The 22,523-nt window shown below is 39.1% G+C and overlaps 2 protein-coding genes and 1 long non-coding RNA gene across 7 annotated transcripts in view; 1 reads left to right on the top strand and 2 right to left on the bottom strand.

Moving 5' to 3' along the window:
• The window catches only part of LOC143303151 (uncharacterized), a 46,219-nt gene extending 27,133 nt beyond the window's left edge, over positions 1-19,086 (bottom strand). The window contains exon 1 of the long non-coding RNA XR_013059167.1: positions 18,985-19,086. This is a non-coding gene — a long non-coding RNA (uncharacterized LOC143303151). The remainder of the gene's footprint in view (positions 1-18,984) is intronic.
• Positions 19,087-19,853: 767 nt separating this feature from the next.
• Positions 19,854-21,012, top strand: lin-52 (DREAM core complex component lin-52). Of its 5 annotated transcripts, none has more exons than XM_076621389.1 (6): positions 19,854-19,936; positions 20,094-20,152; positions 20,227-20,304; positions 20,392-20,484; positions 20,562-20,721; positions 20,809-21,012. In XM_076621389.1, exons 2-5 carry the CDS (start codon positions 20,113-20,115, stop codon positions 20,693-20,695), a joined length of 345 nt encoding a protein of 114 aa, XP_076477504.1. In that variant the 5' UTR covers positions 19,854-19,936; positions 20,094-20,112; the 3' UTR covers positions 20,696-20,721; positions 20,809-21,012. The 5 variants fall into 5 exon arrangements, with proteins under 5 accessions (XP_076477504.1, XP_076477503.1, XP_076477500.1 ...); XM_076621388.1 differs by having other exon boundaries at positions 20,386-20,484; XM_076621385.1 differs by having other exon boundaries at positions 20,227-20,484.
• Positions 20,123-22,498, bottom strand: LOC117158909 (venom protease). Its single transcript, XM_076621382.1, has 8 exons — positions 22,163-22,498; positions 21,860-22,068; positions 21,667-21,772; positions 21,448-21,608; positions 21,255-21,353; positions 21,006-21,178; positions 20,780-20,898; positions 20,123-20,460 (listed from the first exon to the last, which is right to left on the bottom strand). The coding sequence occupies exons 1-7, from the start codon at positions 22,432-22,434 to the stop codon at positions 20,794-20,796; spliced, it is 1,125 nt and encodes a 374-aa protein (XP_076477497.1). The 5' UTR covers positions 22,435-22,498; the 3' UTR covers positions 20,123-20,460; positions 20,780-20,793.
• Positions 22,499-22,523: the final 25 nt, after the last annotated feature.

Here is a 22,523-nt window from a genome sequence, read left to right as displayed (position 1 = left end):
GTGCAAATTCTTGTTTGGAAAAGACGACGACGCCACGACGAGGAGGACTACAGCGCCCGTTATTCACCCTCGTGGCATCAAGCCGTTCCGAGAAAGAGAATACCGCGCCGGGACAGTGAAAGCGCGTGTGCGCGTTTTATGAATTTAAGTCGACCTTAACTGCCCCGTGACGCCGAAACCACCGTTTGCGTACATCGCGACGGAGGTTGGGTCGCGTCTGGCTGAGACTCTTGAAGTTTGCAGAAAGATCGAGCGATGATCCGACCGTTTTTGAAAAAGAAAGCTGAACTTTTGCGTTGAATACTATGGAGTAGCGAGAAAGGTTTTTTTATGAAGCGGGGATTGCGACAGAAGTTTGACGATATCTAGAATTTGGAGGACAGGGGACTCGATCGTGTTTGTCGTTCTTCTGGAGTGACCAGATTGATCCTCAAGGAAGATTTTCTGAAATTTACGAAGTGACATGTTTGAAGATTAGCCTGCACCGTACCGAAAGCAATATTCGAGTATCAGTTTCTTCAAAGGTGCGGTCAGGTTTCACGAAGAATCTGGTACTTTCGAAATTGTACATCTTGTATTGATCATGCTATCATTCGGCGCTTATGAAGCGACTTCGCTGGCGCCATCTGTAGAGATTTTCCGGAGTGAGGGAACCTGAAGAGCCCTAATAATCGCTCAACATTTGGATTTTCCATTTCCAGACATCCATTCGAAACGCCAACTCAAAATTATCAATTCAAACACCTTCATCACGAACATACCAAACTGTCTACATAATTAATATTTAGCACCCTATCCTAACCCTTGTGCAATCTACCCACTAATAGCTTCAAACATACCAAATTACCCTTCAACGACACCTTTTCCAAAACGTTAGAGAATCATTAGGTAGCATCGTTGCACAACTTCGTTAACAAAATTACTATCATAAACACGGACACTTGGGCTGGAATTATGACTTGATGGGTCGACCTCGTTAAAATATCGGCGTAGGACAATATTGCGAGGGGCCGGACGCGCAGTTTACGAGAATTATCGACGATGATGAGCGGGCAATGAGAGCAAGTCGGCCGGAAACGCGGCATAATGGGTCACGTTTGCCCGCTGGCTGAACCAACCCCTACGATTCACGCTCGCGACTACCCCTTGACGTACAACTGACGAGTCGAGCGAATTAAATATGAATAAGCGGTGCCTCCGTGCGACCAAACGATTCTCATGCCTCGCCTATTTGGTACGACGAATTACGCTGCACTTACGGGCTCGGGGGATGCGATCAAACGGGGGTTGAACGGAATACATGGAAACAACGGACGTGGCCAGTTTTGGAAACAAACTTGTTCTTGGATTTTTAGTTTTAAGGAAAGTTTGAAGCTTGTTAGTCGATCGTAAGAACGACGAGGAGTGAAAAATGTTGGATTTTTTAAAATTTTTTAAAATGTCATTGCGATGCCACATCTAGATATATCTTCGTTAACGTTACATCGAAGAGCTATGCGCTCTATGAAAATCCATGAAAGTAAAATTTAATTTGAGAAGCATGCTTCTATTAACGAGCTTAAATCTGTTATTTTCTGTGTTACTAGAAACTTCACCTAAACAAAGTGTTTTTCGAATAGTTAAAACGAAAGTAAAAGACTAATGCTCAGTGAAGTCGATTATTGCGAAATATTATTTACCACTCAATCTCCCCCTAATTTATTTTATTGTAAAGGCGCTTTCACTGTAAAAATGATTTTGCTTACAAACCATCCCCAACACCTTTCAAGTGTTTCTATTCTCAACATAAAGTCCATCCCCTCGAATTCCCCGCAATTAAACCGATAAACCACTGAAACCTTCACCCTCGACCAAATCGAATCAGCGTTAATAAAGAATCAACCATCTTATCACCCTTCTGCCATCTATTACTGCAATATTCAATTACACCTTAAAAATAACGGCGAATTACGGCGGAATGGTCGATTAGCCGGTCGAAGGGGATGCGAATCGCCACGATGGCAGGACAACGAGATCCAGCAGGATAAAAGTTGCGCACCTCCTCCTTCCGTTTTCTTCCTTCAGTTTCCACTTGCTGCGAGGAACTTCGGCACGGAACGCCAGCCTTGGCCACGCTTAATTCTAGCTAATTAATAAACTTTTACCATCTTCGTGTTTGTAACCACCCTCTCTGCCCCTTGGAACCCTCTCTCAGCCAGCGTTCGAATTCATCTTCTAACCGGTTCGTCTCAAAGGGTGGCTTTACTGTTCGTTCACTCGCGGCTCTTTCCACCCCTTTCTCCTTCCATCCTCCGTTTCTCTGTCCTCCTCTGTCTCGCCCTTCTCGAGAGAGAGAGAGAGAGAGAGAGAGAGAGAGAGAGAAAGAGAGAGTTTAACCAGCTTCAAAGACAGCGTACAATCATCCGCCTTCCGCTAGACGAAGTTCAAAGACCGGATCTTCCGTCGTTTCCTCCTTCTCCTTCCGCTTCTCGTTCCTTATTCTCTGGCTCTTTCTTTCTTCCTCGCAGAGCTGGTTTTTTCCCCCTCGAACGGAGTATCGCAGAATTTTCCAGGGTTTTTCAAGAGCCTCTGTTTTCTACGTTCGTCCATCCGAGAAGCGACGGGAAGGGGTTCGGAAGAGGAGTGGGGTTGTGTCGAGCCACACGGCGGAGAAATTACGAGGCAAGCCGGGAATTTAAAGTTAATTGGAGCGTCTTTGGGATCCCCGTGCGCGCGCTGCCCGTACGGTCGTCACGATTAATTAAGCTTGAAATTAAATTCGTCAAAAAGTAATTCCGCCTCGTGGCGATACGTGGAATTAGTATCCCCCTCCTTTCCGTTTCTACTTTGTACTTTTTCCTTTAAACGATTCGGCGATTGGCACAATTTATCGTTGGATTGATCGTACTGGTGAAAGTTATACAATAGCGAGTTGTAATTAGCACGATACGTTTTTATGACTCGAAAGAGATGTACTGATATTTTTAATATAAGAAACCCAGCGGTGGGCTGACTTAAGTCACCGTGCTCCTAGCCATAAGTGTGATATGTATGTAGCAACATTTAATCGAAAATTCTTGTCCTATTTTATTATTATTATTTTTTTTCTCCTTTCTGATGGAAGAAGGTACTTGAAGGAAATTGAAAGTCTTAAGGACATCGAAATAGCTTTAGATATCGCTCGATGACAACGGGGAGCTCTCTTGAGCGCTAATGTTGACAGAAAAATATTTGCCGGTACACAGGATATCGTAGAAATAGCGATTCTCTTCGAGTAAATAGAAATCCGGGCACAATGGGCTATAAGATGGTTGCAGTTGAAACAAAAAATCCTCCACGATATCTCGATCAGGATGAAGTAACGTTAATCCGTTCCATTATATGTATACGATAGGAGAAATTATCCTGTTTCAGTGTACTAGTGCGCATCTGCCTTTTAATTCCTGTTGCAGAAATTGTTCAATTCCATTATAACGATTATATGAAAACTAAATACTTAATTCCGCAATTGATATATCCTCAAATACGTTCACGCGTGCATAAAACAGCGCAAAATACTAGAACGACAATAATAACAAATAATAACAAACTTTTAATCAGCATCTAGCTATATTACGTATAAATAAGTTTCATTGTTCTTTAAGAAGTGGATGGAATTATTGAAATCGAACGATATGAACGAGCATCTTTGGCTCCAACACCATCAACACCATGTTGCTCGGTATCGGGTGCAATTAACGAGACACGGTGTATTACCCAGCCCCGTAAAACCTTTATTGGAACATAATTTCGGCGTGCACACAAAGGCGACAGTTATTGGAGGGCGATACGCACGAGCGTTTCGACAGAGGATCTCGAGGATCTCCGTGATCCTCTCTTCTTTCCGGCCTGTTCTATTGCCAGGCAAACATCGCCGGTCGTCGCCTCGTCGCTAATAAACCCGACTTTCAGAGACGTGATTTACACACTGACGCGCTCACCACGAATAACGCGCCTTTATGGCGCGGCCCTAGTCGAGTTTCGGGAAACCATGGCAGCCTACGTGGATCTGACGACGAATTGATAACTCGCACGTACTCTTTGTTGCCTCATCCTTAGGAATTGTCGGCAAACATCGAATCTTATTTAAATAAATGTAAGGAAATTAGTTAATTACGATTAGTTAATTAAATTACGAAATTTAATCAGATCTAAAGATTATATCTGCTTCGGTTCATTTGATTCATTTTGTATAGCTACATCGAGAGATCAATGGTTTATACGTGTTGTTCTAAATCTAAGAACAACTACCGCTTTTGCTTATTGCTCGAATTTATCGAACGAAGTGGAGGCGACGAACACGTCGTCCATTTCGTGGGAAGGTGGAAGGATTCCATCGCGAACCTCACGCACAATCGAATAAACAGTACATTTATGGGCTGTAATTATCGGCCAGGGACATGTTTGCACGTTCGAAGAAAATTTGATGCAAATAGCGTACGGTAGAACGTAAGGTGTCGTGTAATTACGCGTCTTCCGCACGCGGCTACCTTCGATAAACGTTGGCCACTCGTTTGACCCTCTCGTTTTGTAGTTCGTCGCCACGTGACCGGAAGCAGCACGACGCGAGGAACACGAAGATCGCCCGACAACGTGTAACGACCGTTGTCCACGAATAATTAATGAACGCGTTAAAGACAAATAGGATGCGTGCAGAAATCTACCAAAAGTAATTTTCGAAAAGTAAAAGGTTTTGCTTTTGGAAATTATGAATTTTGAATACCGGAATTCGATGAAATCGAATCGTCGAAATGGAATCGTTCTATAATATCGTAAAGACAATTTTTATATAATCGATTTTATTTTTATCGTGCACAAGGATACCACCATAGATCGTGAGAAGGCACATTCCTATCTCTACTAGTATTGGGTTGTCTGAAAAGTTTCTTTCGTTTTATGAGATCCTCGAATTACGTACAATCCATTTTGTTCCGTCGAGATAAACACCGCGACATTTCACAGACTTGGTTTCACGTTTATACAGGGTGGTTGGTAACTGGTGGTACAAGCAGAAAGGGGGTGATTCTACGCGAAAAGAGAAGTCGAAAATATAGAACAAAAATGTTTTTTCATTTTTCTTTAATTTTTCCATCGAGACAACGATCTCGACAGTGAGATCCGTTATAACGAGACGCGACAAAGTGCACGCGTACCGAGCGAAAATTCAAAGTCGATTTTCTCGAAAACAAAGCCTAAAACGAAAGATTTTTATTCTATATTTTCGACTTCTCTTTTCGCGTAGAATCACCCCCTTTCCGCTTGTACCACCAGTTACCAACCACCCTGTATAAAGATGCATTGTTGTGAAAAACACGTTTGCGAAAGAAAGACACATTCTGGAAAACCTAATGCAACATATAGACATCTAGCATAATAATTGACTTCTCTATCGAAGCTAAAAGACAACGAAGGAAAACCTAATCACTCAAGAAAGACTATTTGCCAACTATCCTAACATACAAGTACGTATTTCCATGCAATTCATTTGCAACAAATTTTTCAGGCAACGTGCCGAGGAAACGTCGAAGGCAGTCCGAAATTTCCCATGTATTATTCAATGTAATATCCGAGAATCGCGATAATTAGCCAGAACACTTGGACGTGAGCGGGCAAGCGATCGAGCAAGGATGTTTAAATTAAAAAAGAGAGGGGAAAGAGAGAAAGAAAGGAAATAAAAGAGAGAGCGGGCGAAAAGTAGAGAGGCACTCTGCTGGTGTCGCTTTAAATCGACACACAGATACCCTGTATCTCCTCTGTTCTCTTTCCTACATATATCTAACGAACAACTAGGTATATTTGCCAGGCATAAACGGAATGGCGCGGGGTACCATGGGGTTGCGGCCAGATATCTATGCTACGCGACTACCCTGTAATAATAGGCACTCGCTCAAATATTTCCCGGTTAAATATTTGATCTCGTTTTTATACCATTTATTAAAAGCCACAAGTGAAACGCGCGCACACGCGCCTTAACCGAAATCCGCCGCGCGCCGATACCGTTCTGTTCCGACGGCCATCGTCGTTTTATCGCGCGCCGAAACACGGCTTCCCGGCCAAAGGTGGACGATTATTGGAATTTAGATTGGACAAGAAAGTAAGCTCGCCGGAGGGTGGTGGTTGGTCGGTATGCTTGGTAGTCGACAGGGGAAGTTCGAGGGGGTTGTTGGAGGAAAGTGGCTGGTGAGAATTGGATGTTCGGAAATAAGCATCGTGTTCCAGCTTTTACGAATACTCAACAATCGCTTTAATTTCTTTCCGACGATTGTTACACTTTGTTCATTAGAATTTCAATATTCGTGTTAAAATTGGAAATTTTCTGCAACTTTCCAATTTGCAGTTTTAACAGTAAACGGTGATTTATCTGTGTTACGACTGTTACAAGAAACGAATCTCAAAAAGGGTAATGTGTGTACTTGCAGAAAGGAAAACTGCAGGATATGAAAGAACCGATATCACATTAAGAACGAAAGAATTTCTTCTAATGGAGAAACAGAGCGTTGTAGGTAATATGTTAATATATTTCTCGTCTCGTTATCGATCTATCAGATACCAGCGTTTGTAATATTAAGAAATTAATAATTTCGTTTCGCCTACGGGATTCCATTTATTGACTCGCAATCGATTTTATAATCTATATAACCCCCACTTCAGTGTAATACACAGTCTCATTTTTTTTTCTTATTCCCAAGATTGCATTACTCTCCCATTACCCGATGTTGACTCAATTTCGTTTCTACGTCTCCCCTGTCAATATTATTCCTCGGCTACCGGCCCAATAAAATTTCGCCTAACTTCTGCAAATCTACCTTTATGCGGTGCTCTTCAAATACATTAAGTGGCGCGCCGATCGGCCGCTTGCTGCCCTTAAAGAACCCCAATAAACATTGTCGTATAGAACCTGTACGATTCGAATTACAAAATTGCCGATTACAAAAACGAAAAGGAAAAATTAATCGCAACTACTGCTTCACTGCGTTTCTATTGCCAAAAGATTGGCAAGGTCGTCCGAAACGATCGAATCGATAAACGATCATTGATATTACGAATCTTTCGATTCGCATCGAGATAGTTCCGCGATTAAAAAACAAAAGTGATAGGAGGACGAAAATAAAAGAACTGAAACTATCGTCTTTCGAGAAAGTAAGTATCGTTCCAGTAACATCGTTTGTTTCGTCAACCATTCTAAAACGTATAAAAGACGCAATTAACCGCCAAACAGGTTTTCGATAGAGAAGAATATTAAAGAAAAATGAAAAAAGAGATAAAACTCGTCTCATTGAGAATGCGCTATTCTAGTAGCATTAGCTATTTCGTTTCCTTATTCCAAAAATTTGAAAAGTTTGCCAATGAACTTTCAGAAAGCTTGGCAATTAAAACAGAAAAGGGATAAACAAAATAAAAAAGGAAAGAAAACCTTCCTCTTTGAAAAATGTACTCTCCTAGTACCATCACCTATGTCGAAAACCCTATCAATTTACCCTACCAACCGATTCCCACCCCTGAACTAAAGCTCTGCCAAAGTTCCCTCCACGAGGGAACGAGACGAAAAAAAGGGAAAAGTGGATAAAAAACGGACGAAAACCAAAGCGCTTTTGAAAGCACGCGAATTCGACTGTCCACTACACGATACACGTATATTCATAGCTACAAGAGGATGCACGAACCGAACGAAACCTCTGACCAACCCCCTCGCCGCGTCCCGCCATCGGTTTGCGCTTTTTTCAAAGCGGCACCGCGAGCGATTCCTCGATAAGTGACCTCGCCGTATTACCTAGATTACCATCGACGTTGAACCACCCCCGCGAGCATCAGAATGGTCAGAGTCGGTCAATATATTCGAGGAGCGAGCGGAGGGTGGCTCGCCAAGGGGCTGTACACGAGAACGATCGCGGAGAAAGCGAGACAGGGCGAACAGGAAACGGCGTAGGAGGCAAAAGGTGGAGGAAAATCGACGAAGAGGCGGCGGCGGAGGAGGAGGAGGAGGCGGCGATGGAATACGGTGGAAAGAGAGAAAGAGATGGTCGTACGATCGAGGGGGAGTGGCGCAAACATTTGCCTGCCGCCCGGTAAATTAAAAGCACACAGAGAGGAGAGAATAGAAACGGGAGGAGAGTGAATAAGTGAATGAACGAACGAGCGAGGGATCGTAGGTGGCCATCGTTTCCTCCACCGTGTTTCCTCCATCCCCTTGCCACCCCCTTTTGCATCGCTCTCGAGCAACCGAATCTCGGCCGCGATCCGCTTTGCCTCTGTGTACCCACGATCCGCAACAAACTCGAAATGCGCCGGAAAAATTGTTCGATTAGGCTCCGTTCGCTTAACAGCCGGCTGAAAGCGGCCTTTAAGCAAGCATCGCACGGTTACAGGGTGATTTCGCGAACGACGATGTGGAGGGAGGGATATTCGTTCGATTATATCGATTCGTGGAATGTTTTCATATTTTTGTAAAGAATAGGAGGCATGTTGAGGATTGTAGTGCGGATTTGATGAAGCGTTTGTGGGAGGATTGAGATTTAAGATATTTCGAAGGTTTCAGAGTTTGGAAGAGATGGAGAAATTTGTTCGTATGTTTTATAGTTCAGACGCAAGGTATAATTTTATCTGCAGTTCGAACAATTTTGGATACTTGAAAATTTGAAAACGATCGAATATTGTATTCGATCGTAATATTGCGCGTAGAGCAAAGTTTCTTGCGAAACTTGCATCTGTCCAGAAAGGAACATTGGAAAATTCTGGGATTTATAATCGGGTGGAGCGTGTACGAGGAGATGTAATTAATTTTGTTGCACAGCAAGATTTCTTGCAGAATTTCTGCTTATCTTTAGTTCGTAGTTCCTAATTAATTTGGTCGTTGATAAAGTGTAACGTCGAATGATATCGACTGTAAAGCCGTACTACATGAAGAAGTTTTGAAGGCGGTATTGATTTTTAAGTTGCCAATTTTGTTCGTCTTTGGTGCGTTAAAATTACATAACGTGCTGGACAGGAAAAATTACAGCGAAGGGAGCCAGGAAGCGAGCTTTTTAATTTATTAGCCCCTTGCACGTAAACGCGGTTACATTTTCGGTGGCTTGTCCAAATTAATCTACAACATTGGCCTGTCTTTCGTTGAACAAAGAGCGTAGAACACCAACTCCCTGTTAACTCGGTAACTGCTGTGCTTCTACATACACTTATGAAATATTTTTGAATAAACTGCCGGATACACGTAACCGGAAAATTTGTAATTGCAAATTCTGCACGAGTTTCTTGCAACCGAATTCGAGAACTTCGAATTTAAGTTGGAAATAAAATTGAACCTCTCGCGTGACCCATGATCGCCAAGTTAAATCAATTTCCACAAGTTCCTAACATTTCCAACTGGTCAGGAGATCGACTCGTGTTAGAAAGTTTTAACATTTCTTTGCTGATAAAACTGAAATAAATTTTTGATTCGACCTGAAAACAGAATGTACGATAGAATCAATTCTTCGATAGATGCGATTAGTCCTTTGATTTGATTTAACGTCCGACTAAGATCTTTACATTATTATTATCTTATTAATTTGTTATTAACTCTTAATAGACATATTCTTCTTAGACTAGATCTATCGTAGATATTTTTGTTCAAGTCCGTTTAGTTTACTTTCTACGTTCTAGTCACATTTGCCGCTGTTTAATAAAGCGAATAAGGTTCCCCTGGATATGCAATCGGATAATGGAAAGAGATGAACACAGAGTAAAGGCGCAGCTTAAAGTTCTCCACAAAAGCCTTCATCCTTCGCCTTCGTAGGCGAAAGAAAATGTTACATGTACCCTGCAGGATAGGTCTTCGTGGTTGCGTACCTCCTTTGAAGCCTTTCCTGAAACACCGTATAATCGGCCGAAAACTCGCGTTCCACCGATGATAAAGCCGAGGCTCGCGTGAAAATCAAGTTCTCGGTTCTTATCGCGTGTCATTGCCTTTCCTCTCTATTCCGCTTTGTCTCTCAATCGGCCTCTTTTATGATTCGTTTGGCTCCGTTCGCGACGTCCCATCTCTCTCCTCTGCTCCCTTCGTCCCCAACTCTCCAGTCCAGCCATCAAACGTTCGCTTGGATATGCATGTCGTTTGCGGCGAAGGGATGGAACGGGATGGTAGTGCGAGCCTCTCTGTGTTGACAGGTAAATATTTGTCGCGGCATACACCACCACCGTCAACCACCGTCGACCACCGTCAACCGCCACCACCACCATCTCCGCGTTCGCATCCTCCGTGCCTGCACCCCTTCTCGTTCACGTTCTTTTCTCTTCCGTTTTCTCATTCTCGCGTCAAAACGGCCTATGAACCTGTCCGTCCTTGAACAGATAGCCTAGACGAACGGTTCGTAGGAGCTGCCGGGTTCTTCGATGATTTCGAAGATGGAAGAAGTTGTGATTTGAGAAGTTGACGAACGAGGATTCGTTCGAATTCCGTTACTCTTCCGGATCAGACGTCTACGTTCGGATAGGGTTCTTCGGGATTTTATAAATTTGTCAAAATGCAAGTATCTGCCGAGTATTACGGTATTAAGAATCTTTTTTCCTGAAGCCAATCGAGAAACGAAATTTATCAAAAAAAAAAAAAAAAAAAAACGTGGAGAAAGAGGAGGTTTCGCCGATTAAAAAGGACGTTGAACGAATAGAGAGAAACTTAAAAAGTTTGCTTTGCCAGAGCGTAATACGAAGCTCGTGTTGGAAAATGAAGAACAGGACGTGTGAGACACGCGTTAACGTACGTACAAGTTACACGTACATATATAGGAGACATTAATATGCATTTAACGATCGCAAAAGGTATCTTTAACCGGAAATTCTGAACTATTCTTAGCCAATCATAAACACTGTCGAATATTCAGTGTTTAAGCTAACAATCAGCGAACTGTTGACAAATATTTTCCTTAAACTATTGCTCCTAGAATATAAACCAACAAAGCTGGCGCGTTGCACCGCTGTTGACGAGCCATTCGACAACACGTCCACATCAAACAACGTTGTTCCTTAGTCATCTTTGTACTGGCAGCCCTAATCCGTTAGGAAACTTTGCTGCGTTCATTCAAGGGAACATTATTAGGTAATGGCAATTTAAACGAATTTCTTTTCTTATTTATTTAGCCTTTCTGCGAATATAGAACGATAAATCGATACTTTCGTTAACTTAGCGAATGTGCCAAGTGCGATATTAATAAATTTACCGATATTCGTCTTTAAAATACTTCGATATAAATGCAAGAACAAATAAAGATTAGATAGAGAAGAAGAAGTGCTATCGAAAAGAGTGCTTACGAAAAGAGACATAGATCATCTAATGCAACGAATAGAATAAAAAAATAATAAAATAGATCAAACTATGAAAAAAGATGGACTCTTTTTAAGCCAAAAGTAACTAATTATCTCTTATTCTTGACAGATCGCGCAGTTCACTCAATTTTTTAACCCATTTTTTAATACACCAATTTGCTTGAATTTTGTACGTTTCGTCCATAACGCTAGAAAGTTGTCGCTTATTTCAACACGATAATATTTCAACATGCATATACATACATTGGACAGTTTACAACAACCTTGTTAAAAAATATGTATAATATATCTTTTATACATACTGAATTTATAAAAATGGATGGCTAAAATAATCCATAAAATAAACTGAAAGCAATCTATGCACATATATTTATATTAAATATATGTATTAAATAATTAAGCGACTTATGATGCATTTAGTATTTTACCCTTTTACCGTAGTACAATAAAAATATAAAAAATTTCGCAAATATTTTCACCTTTTATTTATTCGTAAAATTTAATACTTCGATAAATTCCAAACATCAGCAGTCAGGAATAACCTCCGGGTTGCAATCAACATGTCAATCAACCATCAATGTCATAAAACATTCACCATAAAAGTCCACAATAGGCGCAATACTGTACGTAGGAAGGTCACGGGCGAAGAACACGATAAGACACATTTCTCGTGTTTTACAGAAGAGCAATTTTAAAATTCAACATATCCTCGGCCACTTCTGCGTCAACAAATACTTTTCATTTGATTTTCGGATTAAACGAAATGGGATATGCTTTTGGGATATACTTTTGTCGCCTCCTTGAGACAACGCAAACACAAGCGTCTTTCTTCGTCTGTCGTACATTAACTTTGGCAAATCGAAGTTAGGATATCGGGCAAACTAATGTTTCTTCGATATAAATAGGCCAATATTTTGTTGCATGGAACGTCCAGCTGAATCCACTAATGGTACAGAAAATATATTAGATTGTCCGAAAAGTTTCTTTCCTTTCATAAGGTGATAATAGATGAACAACGATTTTTGTTTTATATTACTTTATCGAATTAGATATGATCCATCTCCTTCTATTTCTATTATCACGTTCGTGCATAATTCAATAAACTATTACAAAACAAAAAAACATCGTGCGTCTATTATTTTTTTATAAAACGAAAGAGACTTTTCGGACAGCCTAATACGATACTATTTAAAAAGCTCAAGATCGTGTTAACAGAAGCAGAAGAATATAAGGCATCAGAAAATAAAATTGCATCAATTCGAATAATCCCTTGAAATTATCGATACAGTACTTATCGACTGACTCTGTATATTTTTATATTACGTTCATTTTGCGCAATTTAATGTTTTTAAATTTCCCATAAATACGAAAAAATCTCTCGTCTATTTGCCATTTATCTTCGAAACGCTCGCATCTCTCAGTTTATCGTTATATTCCCTTTTCCAGCTATTTCACGGTAAAGTACCATTTTTCAACCATCGAATGACAGAAAAGTCAGCTGATCGATAAAAATAGACTCGTCGTAACTGTGTCACGCGACCCTCGTACAATTCGTACGTCATGACATTTCTATCGCGAAACAGCTCCAAGATCGAAGGGTTAATTAAAGAAGGCTCGTTGGAACCGCAAAGATCGGTCAACAGCCGTCATACTTGGACAAGGGGGTTGGGTACACGGGGTCCGGGACGAACGACAACCGTGAACCGTAGGCAAAAAGGAATCAGAGCGAGTGAAACGGAACGCAATCGAGTCTTTGTTGCGCTTTTACCTGGAAGCCGACTAGGCCCGCCACTGTCTGCCCGTGTTTGTCCCGCGCAAACTTTGTTTTTACAAATAGAACCACATGTTCCTCCGTTCACCCTCTACCCATTCTCTTTCGCCCCCTCCTTCACCCTTTCACCCAGCCCTCAGCTTTCCGTGTGTCTCTTTCTTTCTTTCTTTCTTCCCTCCCCCCTGCCTTCTCCTCCTCCTCCTCCTCCTCCTCTTCCCTCTTTCCTCTGCTCGTTCCAGTCATTCTCTGTCTCTCGCGTTCGTTCTCTCTTGCATCCCCGTCTTCGCGCCGCCGCCCCTCTTGCGCACACACGCGACAGGTGGTAAAGTATAACAAAAAGGCAAGTTCATTCAAACGGTTTGCGTTGGATTCGCTTTGCACCTCGGAATTTCTTTGGAAAGCCGCACACCCCCGTCAAATATTAGCCCGCGACTGACTTTTGTGACTCATGGATTCGTGTTGATAGACCAACTCGAGCACGCTCTTTCCACTGATCTTTTCGAGGCTGTTTCAGTTGCCAGGGGATGATCGGCTGCAGCTGGATCAAACAGCGATTGTTTCGGCGGCGAAAGGGTCAGATTTGGGTAATTTAGCGGTTTCAGTGGCGCGGTGTTTCGTAGAGGTTCGCCTCTACGATCGAGCTCGGTGGTTTTCGTGTGTTGCGTGCGTGCGCGAGGTTTCGTCCAACGACATTTTTACGACTTTCCTTTATTTGTCGACTTTTCCATTCCACCGTAATATCGTTGTTATCGATGGACCGATTTTTCAGATTTTTTCGAGTACGAAAAAGTCGAGTACATCTTAGATACGAAAAATACGTATTTTCAATTCTTCCAGCTTCTCAAAGTACGCGAATAACCGTCTTTAATAATCGACGCTGTATCGGTTCCGTTTAATAATCCATTTCTAATGGAATGAAACGAGCACAAGGCAATTGTGCATTATTTCGTCTAATTCTTTGATCTTTTCCGCCAACTCTTTTAAACCTTTCTACCAAGAAAAATTTCGAGACGCAGAAGATCGAGCTCGTGTCCCCGGCCACACGACGAGCATCGACTAGAAGACGGTAAATTAATATTTATGAGCGACGTACGCGCGTTTCTGCGTACAACTTGTTCAATGAGTGCCAATTGTCAACGGTGTTCACTTAAATTGCTCATCGAATATTCATGTCAAAGTTGCTGTTGGAATGCGACTCTGGATGACACCTAAATACGAAAAAAAAAAAAAAAGAAAAAATGCAGAGAAATATAAAAATCCTTGCACAGTGACGCTATTTATGGAATCAATACTCTGACACATATCGAACAGAAAATTTGTCAAATATATCGAGAAAGGGAATTCATTTCGATGATTCGAACGCTCTTTTCACGACCCCGTAAAAATTCTATCCTATCCAACAATTATTTTTACCTTTAAAATACTCAGTTTTTTCTACTTGAAATAAAATCCAGTTTCACACTGGCCACTCAACGTTACCAAATTATTACCTTTGTTTCTAGTTACTTTTGATCCTCGGTGAATTCGAACGAAATCTAACGTTACGTTTTATGTCGGTGCAACACTACCGAATTATTATCGTTGCCTTTAAAATACTTAGCAATTTGAAGCGAAATCCAAAGAGCATAAAAGTTCCACCACAAACATGTAATTCTATTCTATACATTCGATTCTTTCTATCAAAGTGTTCGACGCTGACCACTTTCCACGGAGAAAATCGATTGAAATCGTGAAGGAACGACGCAATTCCAAGAACAGCAGCTTCTTCTTTCTCGTCTTTTTATTTTCTTTCATTCGAGACAGAGAGGTTAGTGAATTCGGCCGGGCCACGAGAGTTCCTGTACCATGTGTAGAGAAGGTAGAAGATGTATACTAATTGAAGGGCCGGTTAGAAGCAAGACAGTAGCGAGTCTCTCGATTAACACCTCTTGCGGACCACACACAGCCTCAGTTTAAAGAATTTTCAGTTCTATTTTTATTTATCGACACACGCTCGAATCTGCATGTCGCATAATAACGACGTGACTTTCAACAGCATCGTTGTTCTTTATTATTCTCACTACCAAGATTCCAACACCGATGAGACTATCCGGACGCCAGCAGCAGAAAATAATTATAAAATTATATAATTGGCGAGAGAAAAATATTTTCATACAGATAGATCCTTCTAATCTGTTGACGAAAAACAAAATTTGAAGAATTTCCAGTCCTATTTTTATTATCGACACACTCTCGAATCTGCATGCCGCGTAATAACGACGTGACTTTCAACAGCATCGTTGTTCTTTATTATTCTCACTACCAAGATTCCAACACTGATGAGACTATCCGGACGCCAGTAGCAGAAAATAAGTACAAAATTATATAATTGGTGAGAGAAAAATATTTTCATACAGATAGATACTCGTAATTTGTTGACGAAAAACAAAATTTTAAGATTGTATTAGGTTGTCCGAGAAGTGTCTTTCTTTTACAGACCCGTCTTTTGAAACCTAATCTGTCGAACGTTGTGATCTTTGTTTCGATAGAACAAAATGGATCGTACGTGATTCGATAAAATAATATAAAACGAAAAATATAGTGCATCCATTATTTCCTTATAAAACGAAAGAAACTTTTCGGGTGACCTAATAGAAATTTGTATCTAGTGGTACTACGAAGGATAGAATCACAGAATTCGACGCTAATTTCAACGAAGCTTGACCATAAGTCATCGAAGAATTAAAATTGGCGAATGAGGGATAACAGGCGGACTTAAAGAACGAGAAGAATTTTGAAAATATGTTTCAGACAGAGCCTACCGTGGTAAGAGTGCAGAAATGCTTAGCGAAAACATCAACAGCAAAAGGAGTATAGCAGGAGGGGGTGAAAGGAGGGAGGAGAAAAAAAGCGACTACTTTCGGAAGTTCATGAAAGTTCGTTTACACAACTCTTTCCCGTACTGTGATGCATTATGCTCTCGAGACGGACTGACCTGAAATCTTCGGCCTCTACTGCTCTTCACGAAGGAACAGCATCACGACTCGTCATTCCGCTGCGCTTTCTACGGATTTATCTGATATACTATGTGTCCCGGGCGTATAAAATAAACGCCCAACTACCAAATGAACTCTTTTTAGCTGAGAATTCTTTCATTCGATTTAAATGTAAAAATACCAAGGTTCCAGTTGCTTCGTTCCTAGCCGCTTCGATTATCTTGTTTAGGTCGACGCTTGAAATGCCTGTTGATTCTTGCAAGAATTCTTACAACAAAATTTCTACTTTGTAGACTTTGGTCTCAACTTTTGCAAATCTTATCCAATAACGAACATTAACATCGCTTATATGTTATTTTTGAAATTTCATAACTCTTTGTAGTGTAAGATGAATTCACAATAATCTTCGTCCTTTCCAATTGAAACTAAAACTTCCATTTCGCTATGTAAATCTCTCGAGTATCCAGAAATATAAACCAACGGACTAATTTGATCGATTTTGAAAGGAAGTCTAAAGAAGAAAAGCTTCGGACACTGCTACTTGGAAATTGCAGAATTACCAGAAATTCCAAGCGGCCAGAATCATCGTCAAATTCACTGCACTTGACTAATTCGATAGTTTGGAATCTAAAGAACGAAAACTTCAAATATATTGATAAGAAAACTTCAATTGCCATTTCCTTGCAAATGAATTTAAATTGCAATAAATTCCAATGTTACGTAAAACGAGCCTTCGATCAAGACAGACAAGAAGACTAAAGAAAAGTGCAATTTTCAGCGAATCTCGATCAGTCGAAATCATCATTCATCAAATTCATTATATTCAACTGTATGTTTAGGTATTCCAAAGCAAAAGAGACTCGTAACCCGGCATTCGGAAACCGAATCGTCACTGGATCCATCGAGCATGCACGATGCATATTATTCGACTGCTAGAAAAAGCTGGTTCTCATACCTGGTGTCATATTCTACCCGGTATGCTGTCCAAGCGACTACTCGTTCCGATGGAGTACTTGGTCCGCGCGCGACTCCTAAGGGTACTCGAGGCCGCGTCGAGAGAGACCTCTCTACATGGGTGGTCCATTCTCCTTACGCATGCATTATATAAGTTCAGTAAAGTTCACACTAAGGATACACGGGGCCCCTGTGTCCAGCAGCCATCCAACGGAATTCGATAATTATATCCTAAACCGTTCTCTCACGCGTCCCTTCCTAAGGTGAAGAACTTCTTAGGAAGTCTACGAACGCTAGCTGCACCTAGGCGACCTCTTCTTTTTCAAATCTTCTTTGATATTTAAAATTTGGACACGAGAAAGAGAGAGAGAAAGAGAGAGGGAGGTAACATTGATAACATTTCTACGTGTGATGTAATACGATATTCAATAATTGATATTCGTTCCGTGATTCGGCATTTTTGTAAAGGTTATAAATTTCAGTTTGCTGGTATTCGAGCATAGGAGTTGATAATGAAGTTGGAATCGAAATTAAACGAATATTTTGAGCTTCGCGTTTTATGTGTAAGGAGCTGAGAGCCCTAAACATCTAAACACACTAACAACAACGTACAACAACACTAGCTTCAACCCTAATTCAACGTTAACCTAAAACACCTATAACAGCATTTAGGATTTCTATTCTGCAAATTATTTTTATATAAATTATTCTTTAAAACCATAGAGAAGTACGTCAGATCCAAAAGAATGGAAGAAGTGCGATGCTGCAGCAATAACCAATGATCAATACTCTCAAAGAATTGCGTCGTCAAGAATGATGCATAATTCAATTTTCGAATATGCAAATAGCAAAGTGTAAGGGACATAAGGAATTTATCTGAAGGGCGGACAAAAGGGCAACGAGGTCGATTCATCATACAGTGTCCTACGGTGTTTCCGAACTCGTGATATAACTTACGAGATGTGGAATGCCGAGAGGTAGAGAAACGTGGCCTGTATTCTGTAGATAAGAACGGACCCTATATCTCGGTTACGTCGTCGTCTCCACCCTTCCGCATCATCAGATTCCTTCCGGTCCCAATTACGTTTCATATGGTTGCGTGGTCACGAGAGGATTATCGTCCCTTCTCAAGTAACAAGAGTATGTACCAAGAAAGATGGAATATATGTACTCTGGTACAGATTTTGAACCATTTCTGATGGAAATTTATAGTATTGATAACTTTTTCTGGATAAATTCGAGTATCTGAACTAAACAGCAGATATGATTTTGGGTCTTATAATTTATAGCATTTAAAATACAGCGATTTCTGATAGTATTTAAATACATATCATAGAGGATTTTTTGTATATTATGTATATGTGAAACATTTTGAAATGCTATTATGGATATTATAGTTGTAAGTGTCTGAAATAACTTTCTTGTTTAAAAAGACTTTTCTATGAAGAAGTATAATTAGATGATTTGATGGAATTTGAATAGAAGTTTATAAATATTAAGTCACCGATCGATAAGAATTATCTATAACACTTGTTGTTAATATAACCGTTTTCGTTGCATCTTTCTTTCGTATCATTAATTATTGTAACAATAAGTTTTATACATAAATATAAATATTTTATCGTTTCGAAACGTACGACGTACTGGATGTGATCTCTCGCGGCAAGATTAGGTACCTGTCTAGCAATCGACTTTCCTGTCGATAATAAATCCTTAAATTAAATTATCTTTTTATACATTTCACAAAAAAAAAAAACATAACAATCGTTCTACTTTCAATTGATATTAATTGAAAGGGAAGTTTTAATTTTTCGTATGTTTGAAATTTATTTCGATACGTTAAAATGGCGAAATTATACAATTTCAGAACAACGAAACCTATTTCATCATTTATGTAACGATAACAACTTATAAAACAAATATTATAACAAAATAATAAAAAATATATCGAAAGAACGTCTTACTTACATTTTACAGCATCCGGCTTCGAAGTTATTCTTGACTATCACAATTTTTCACAGAGAATTTGCACTATGCACTTTTCACAAAACTACCGTTCGTACTTTCGAGAATCGAAATAGATAATTCGTTACGTACATTCGATATATCGCATTCTCGCATGTGAACAAAAATATACGTTCGATATAATCGCTTATAGATGTAAAAGTGCACAGGATATTAAAAAAAAATAGCGAGAAGGATATTATGTCACTTGCTGCGAAAACTACTTTTGCATTATGTTGTGCAACGACAGCATGGATGGTAGGTTATGTACATTATCAACAAGAAGCTGAGAGGTAATTCAAAGTATTCTTATATTGTTAGGTTATGCGTAAGCAACGTATTCTATGTACAAAATTACCATCGTGTAACATGGACTCATCGTTAAACATTTAACAGCAAATATACTATACAATACAAAATACAAATATTTTTATTTCCTTTTTACGTGTTGTGACGATAGATAGAGCAAAAATATGTTTCTTCAAATGTCTTTTTTAAGTCAATATTTCAAACCATAGTTCAAATAAAAAGTTACCGAACTATTTAAAGTTAATAACGTCGATCATTCTGTTCGATCTTTATATTATAAAGAGTTTCAACTAATTATTTTTTTTTTCTGAATTAAAAGTACAACTTAAATATATTTAATCCATGTACCATAAATGTAAATTAATTTGATTAGAGCGTTCGATCCGTGTTACACGATAAAGTTGTATTTCGCGGCACGTTAGCCTTTGAAATATTTTATAATGTATATTTCCATAACTTTTACAGAAGACAGCTTCGACTAGGTGTAGAACGTGATATTGAACGTCAAGAACGCAACAAATTAAGGAAAACGCAACAAGAAACGCAATCGGTGGAGCCACTATTAGAAGCGGCAAAACAGGGTCCAATTCTTCAAGCTACATAACGTGTAAATATTGTATAATATATTGTACATGTTGTATTTATTTCATAATAATTGTAACGAAAACTGTCTAATTTTCATATTTTTTGTATTAAGTACATTCCTACGTCTTTGTAAATATTTGCTTTTTTACTTTCATTTCGGATATTAAATTTGAACGAAGGTTAGGTAACACGGATCCAATGAACATAATGACTACAGAAGATCCAACGGACCAATCAGGTATATATATTTAACATACCCTTAAATAAAGTAACAATAAATTTCTTAGACATTCACATATTTTTCATTTATAGATCTAATTTGTGTAGAAGAAAGCCTTATGAGTTTAGAGAAACTAGATAGAGCATCGCCTGACCTATGGCCTGAGCAAAGTAAGTATATTCTATACAATTTTATAGCCTACTCTGGACAAGAATTACGATATATCATATATATATTAACAATTAATGAAGTTCCAGGTGTAAATGAATTCGTAGCGCAAAATTCACCTCAAACAGAACCGTCATCTTGGGCTGCTGGTCTCACACCTGATGACATAAATCAATTACATCGTAAGTTTACATCCAGAAACACAATTTCATACAGAATATCTTTTATTATGCTGAAAATATGATGATTTTTATTTTAGAACTCGGAAATTTATCAATGGGTGGTTTAATATCTGAAGTAAAAAAGTTACACGATATGGCGTATCAATTGGGATTGGAAGAGGCGAAGGAGATGACCCGTGGAAAATATTTAAACATTTTCAAGCATAAATAACAGAATTTTGTCCAAAGAAATTATATGTAAGAAAGTGGTAATACATGTTTTATTAAAATATACAATATTAAATAAGCTACTAACCTCTTAATGTACAATCAACAATTTTCTAGAATCCATCTTGTGTATTTCTGTATATTCACGAAGACTGAGGGGAAGTTGTTGGTCATGCTGCAGTCGGAACCGTACGATAAAATGCCTAACTAAAAATGATATATATATATATATATAACTGTAGTTTTATAAATGTATTTCATTGTAAATAATCAAATGTAAAATTTCATGAAACGTTAAATATATAAAGTTTTACCAAGAAATATGTATCGCCGTATTTAAATAAAAGGGGACTTCCATTGTATCCTGAACATGGCTCTTCATCCCCTATCGTGCATAATTCGACTGTTGATCCTTGGTTGTAATAATTCATGCATTCTTCAGTCGATACAATCCTCATTTTCAGCAATTGTTGCTTACAAGTGTTCACTTCGATAAAATTTCAATATTTTTAACTTCCTTACAAATACACTCTGTTTCATTGAGTTGTACGTAATCTTTTTACCTTTCTGGCTTGCCAGCTTACCCCATCCGACAAGAATAGGATTCATTCCTACATTTACATATCCATCTCTTGGTAAAAGACACACAGGTTGTGCCGTTACTAATTATTTAGTATTGAAACAAAGGTAAAAATCTTACTCACATTGATCGATATATTTTTCATATAAAAAATCGAAGAATCTTTTAATAATTACCAGTATATTGTATTGATTCTTTTAAACGTAACATCGCTATATTATTCGCAAAAGTATCAGATCGATAGTTGGGATGTTTTATCACGTACGATATATTAATTTTCTGTGTATTGCAATCAGGATCAGTATCAGTATTAAACTCACCAACAAGCACAGAATCCCTATTAAAACATCGAAATATCTATTCGAAGTTTTACCTTAAAAGATGAGAGTACTCACAATTGATAAATACTAGACTTTGCAAGTGCGCAACTGGCAGTAGTTAATATCGTGCGCTGATTCAAAATTACACCGTTACAAGGATACTTTATTTGCCCTGTGTTACCTATGACAAAATTGTGAAACATCAATTACCTATTATTAATTAATAAATGTACCGTTTGTATGAATAAATATCTCATTTCTGGCTTACTTTTAAATCCAATTCTGGCAACAAAAGGGTACATTCCTATAGAGTTAACATCACCATGAACGAAGCTCCTGCCACATTCTGGAATTAGATTCGATCTCGTAAAAGATGCACCATCCTTTTGGGTAAAAAATGAGTTCATCATATTGCTATCCACGTCGCAGCACACTTTTGGTTTTATGTTCTCGTAACCACAAATCGCTTGTCGAAATCTACGTTAATTTTTAAAATAAAAGCTTAAATCATGTCTCTTATCGATTTCGTTTATATTCCAATTTCTTATAAAGCAGCATTACACCGATTTACCTATGAATCGGCAGTAGATTGTGATTCATTAAATTCAGAATAGCGGGACAATGCTCGACAAATGTACACTTTTTATCGTTCGGACAATTAATCAAATTAATCGAATACGTTTCGCTGAAAACGTGTTGTGTCTGATCGGTGACACTTAATGTACAGATAGAATAAAGAAGAACAATAAAAACTGACGAAAGGAACATCTTTTCTTTGATCAACCGGCGCCGTTTGAAACATATTTCAGACTGTCTTGTTTGGCAGATCCTATTTCGTAACATGCAATGCGACACAGATTTTATTACGTTCAAAGTATTATTCGTTCTTCCGGCGGAAGTCTCATTGTCATGCAGAAAACGGTGCACAAATG

This window comes from Bombus vancouverensis, chromosome 9 (assembly GCF_051014615.1).
Source record: "Bombus vancouverensis nearcticus chromosome 9, iyBomVanc1_principal, whole genome shotgun sequence".
In the NCBI taxonomy this organism is placed as follows: domain Eukaryota; kingdom Metazoa; phylum Arthropoda; class Insecta; order Hymenoptera; family Apidae; genus Bombus; species Bombus vancouverensis.
The sequence above is the reverse complement of the archived record's forward strand: the minus strand, read 5'-3'. Positions and strand labels throughout refer to the sequence as shown.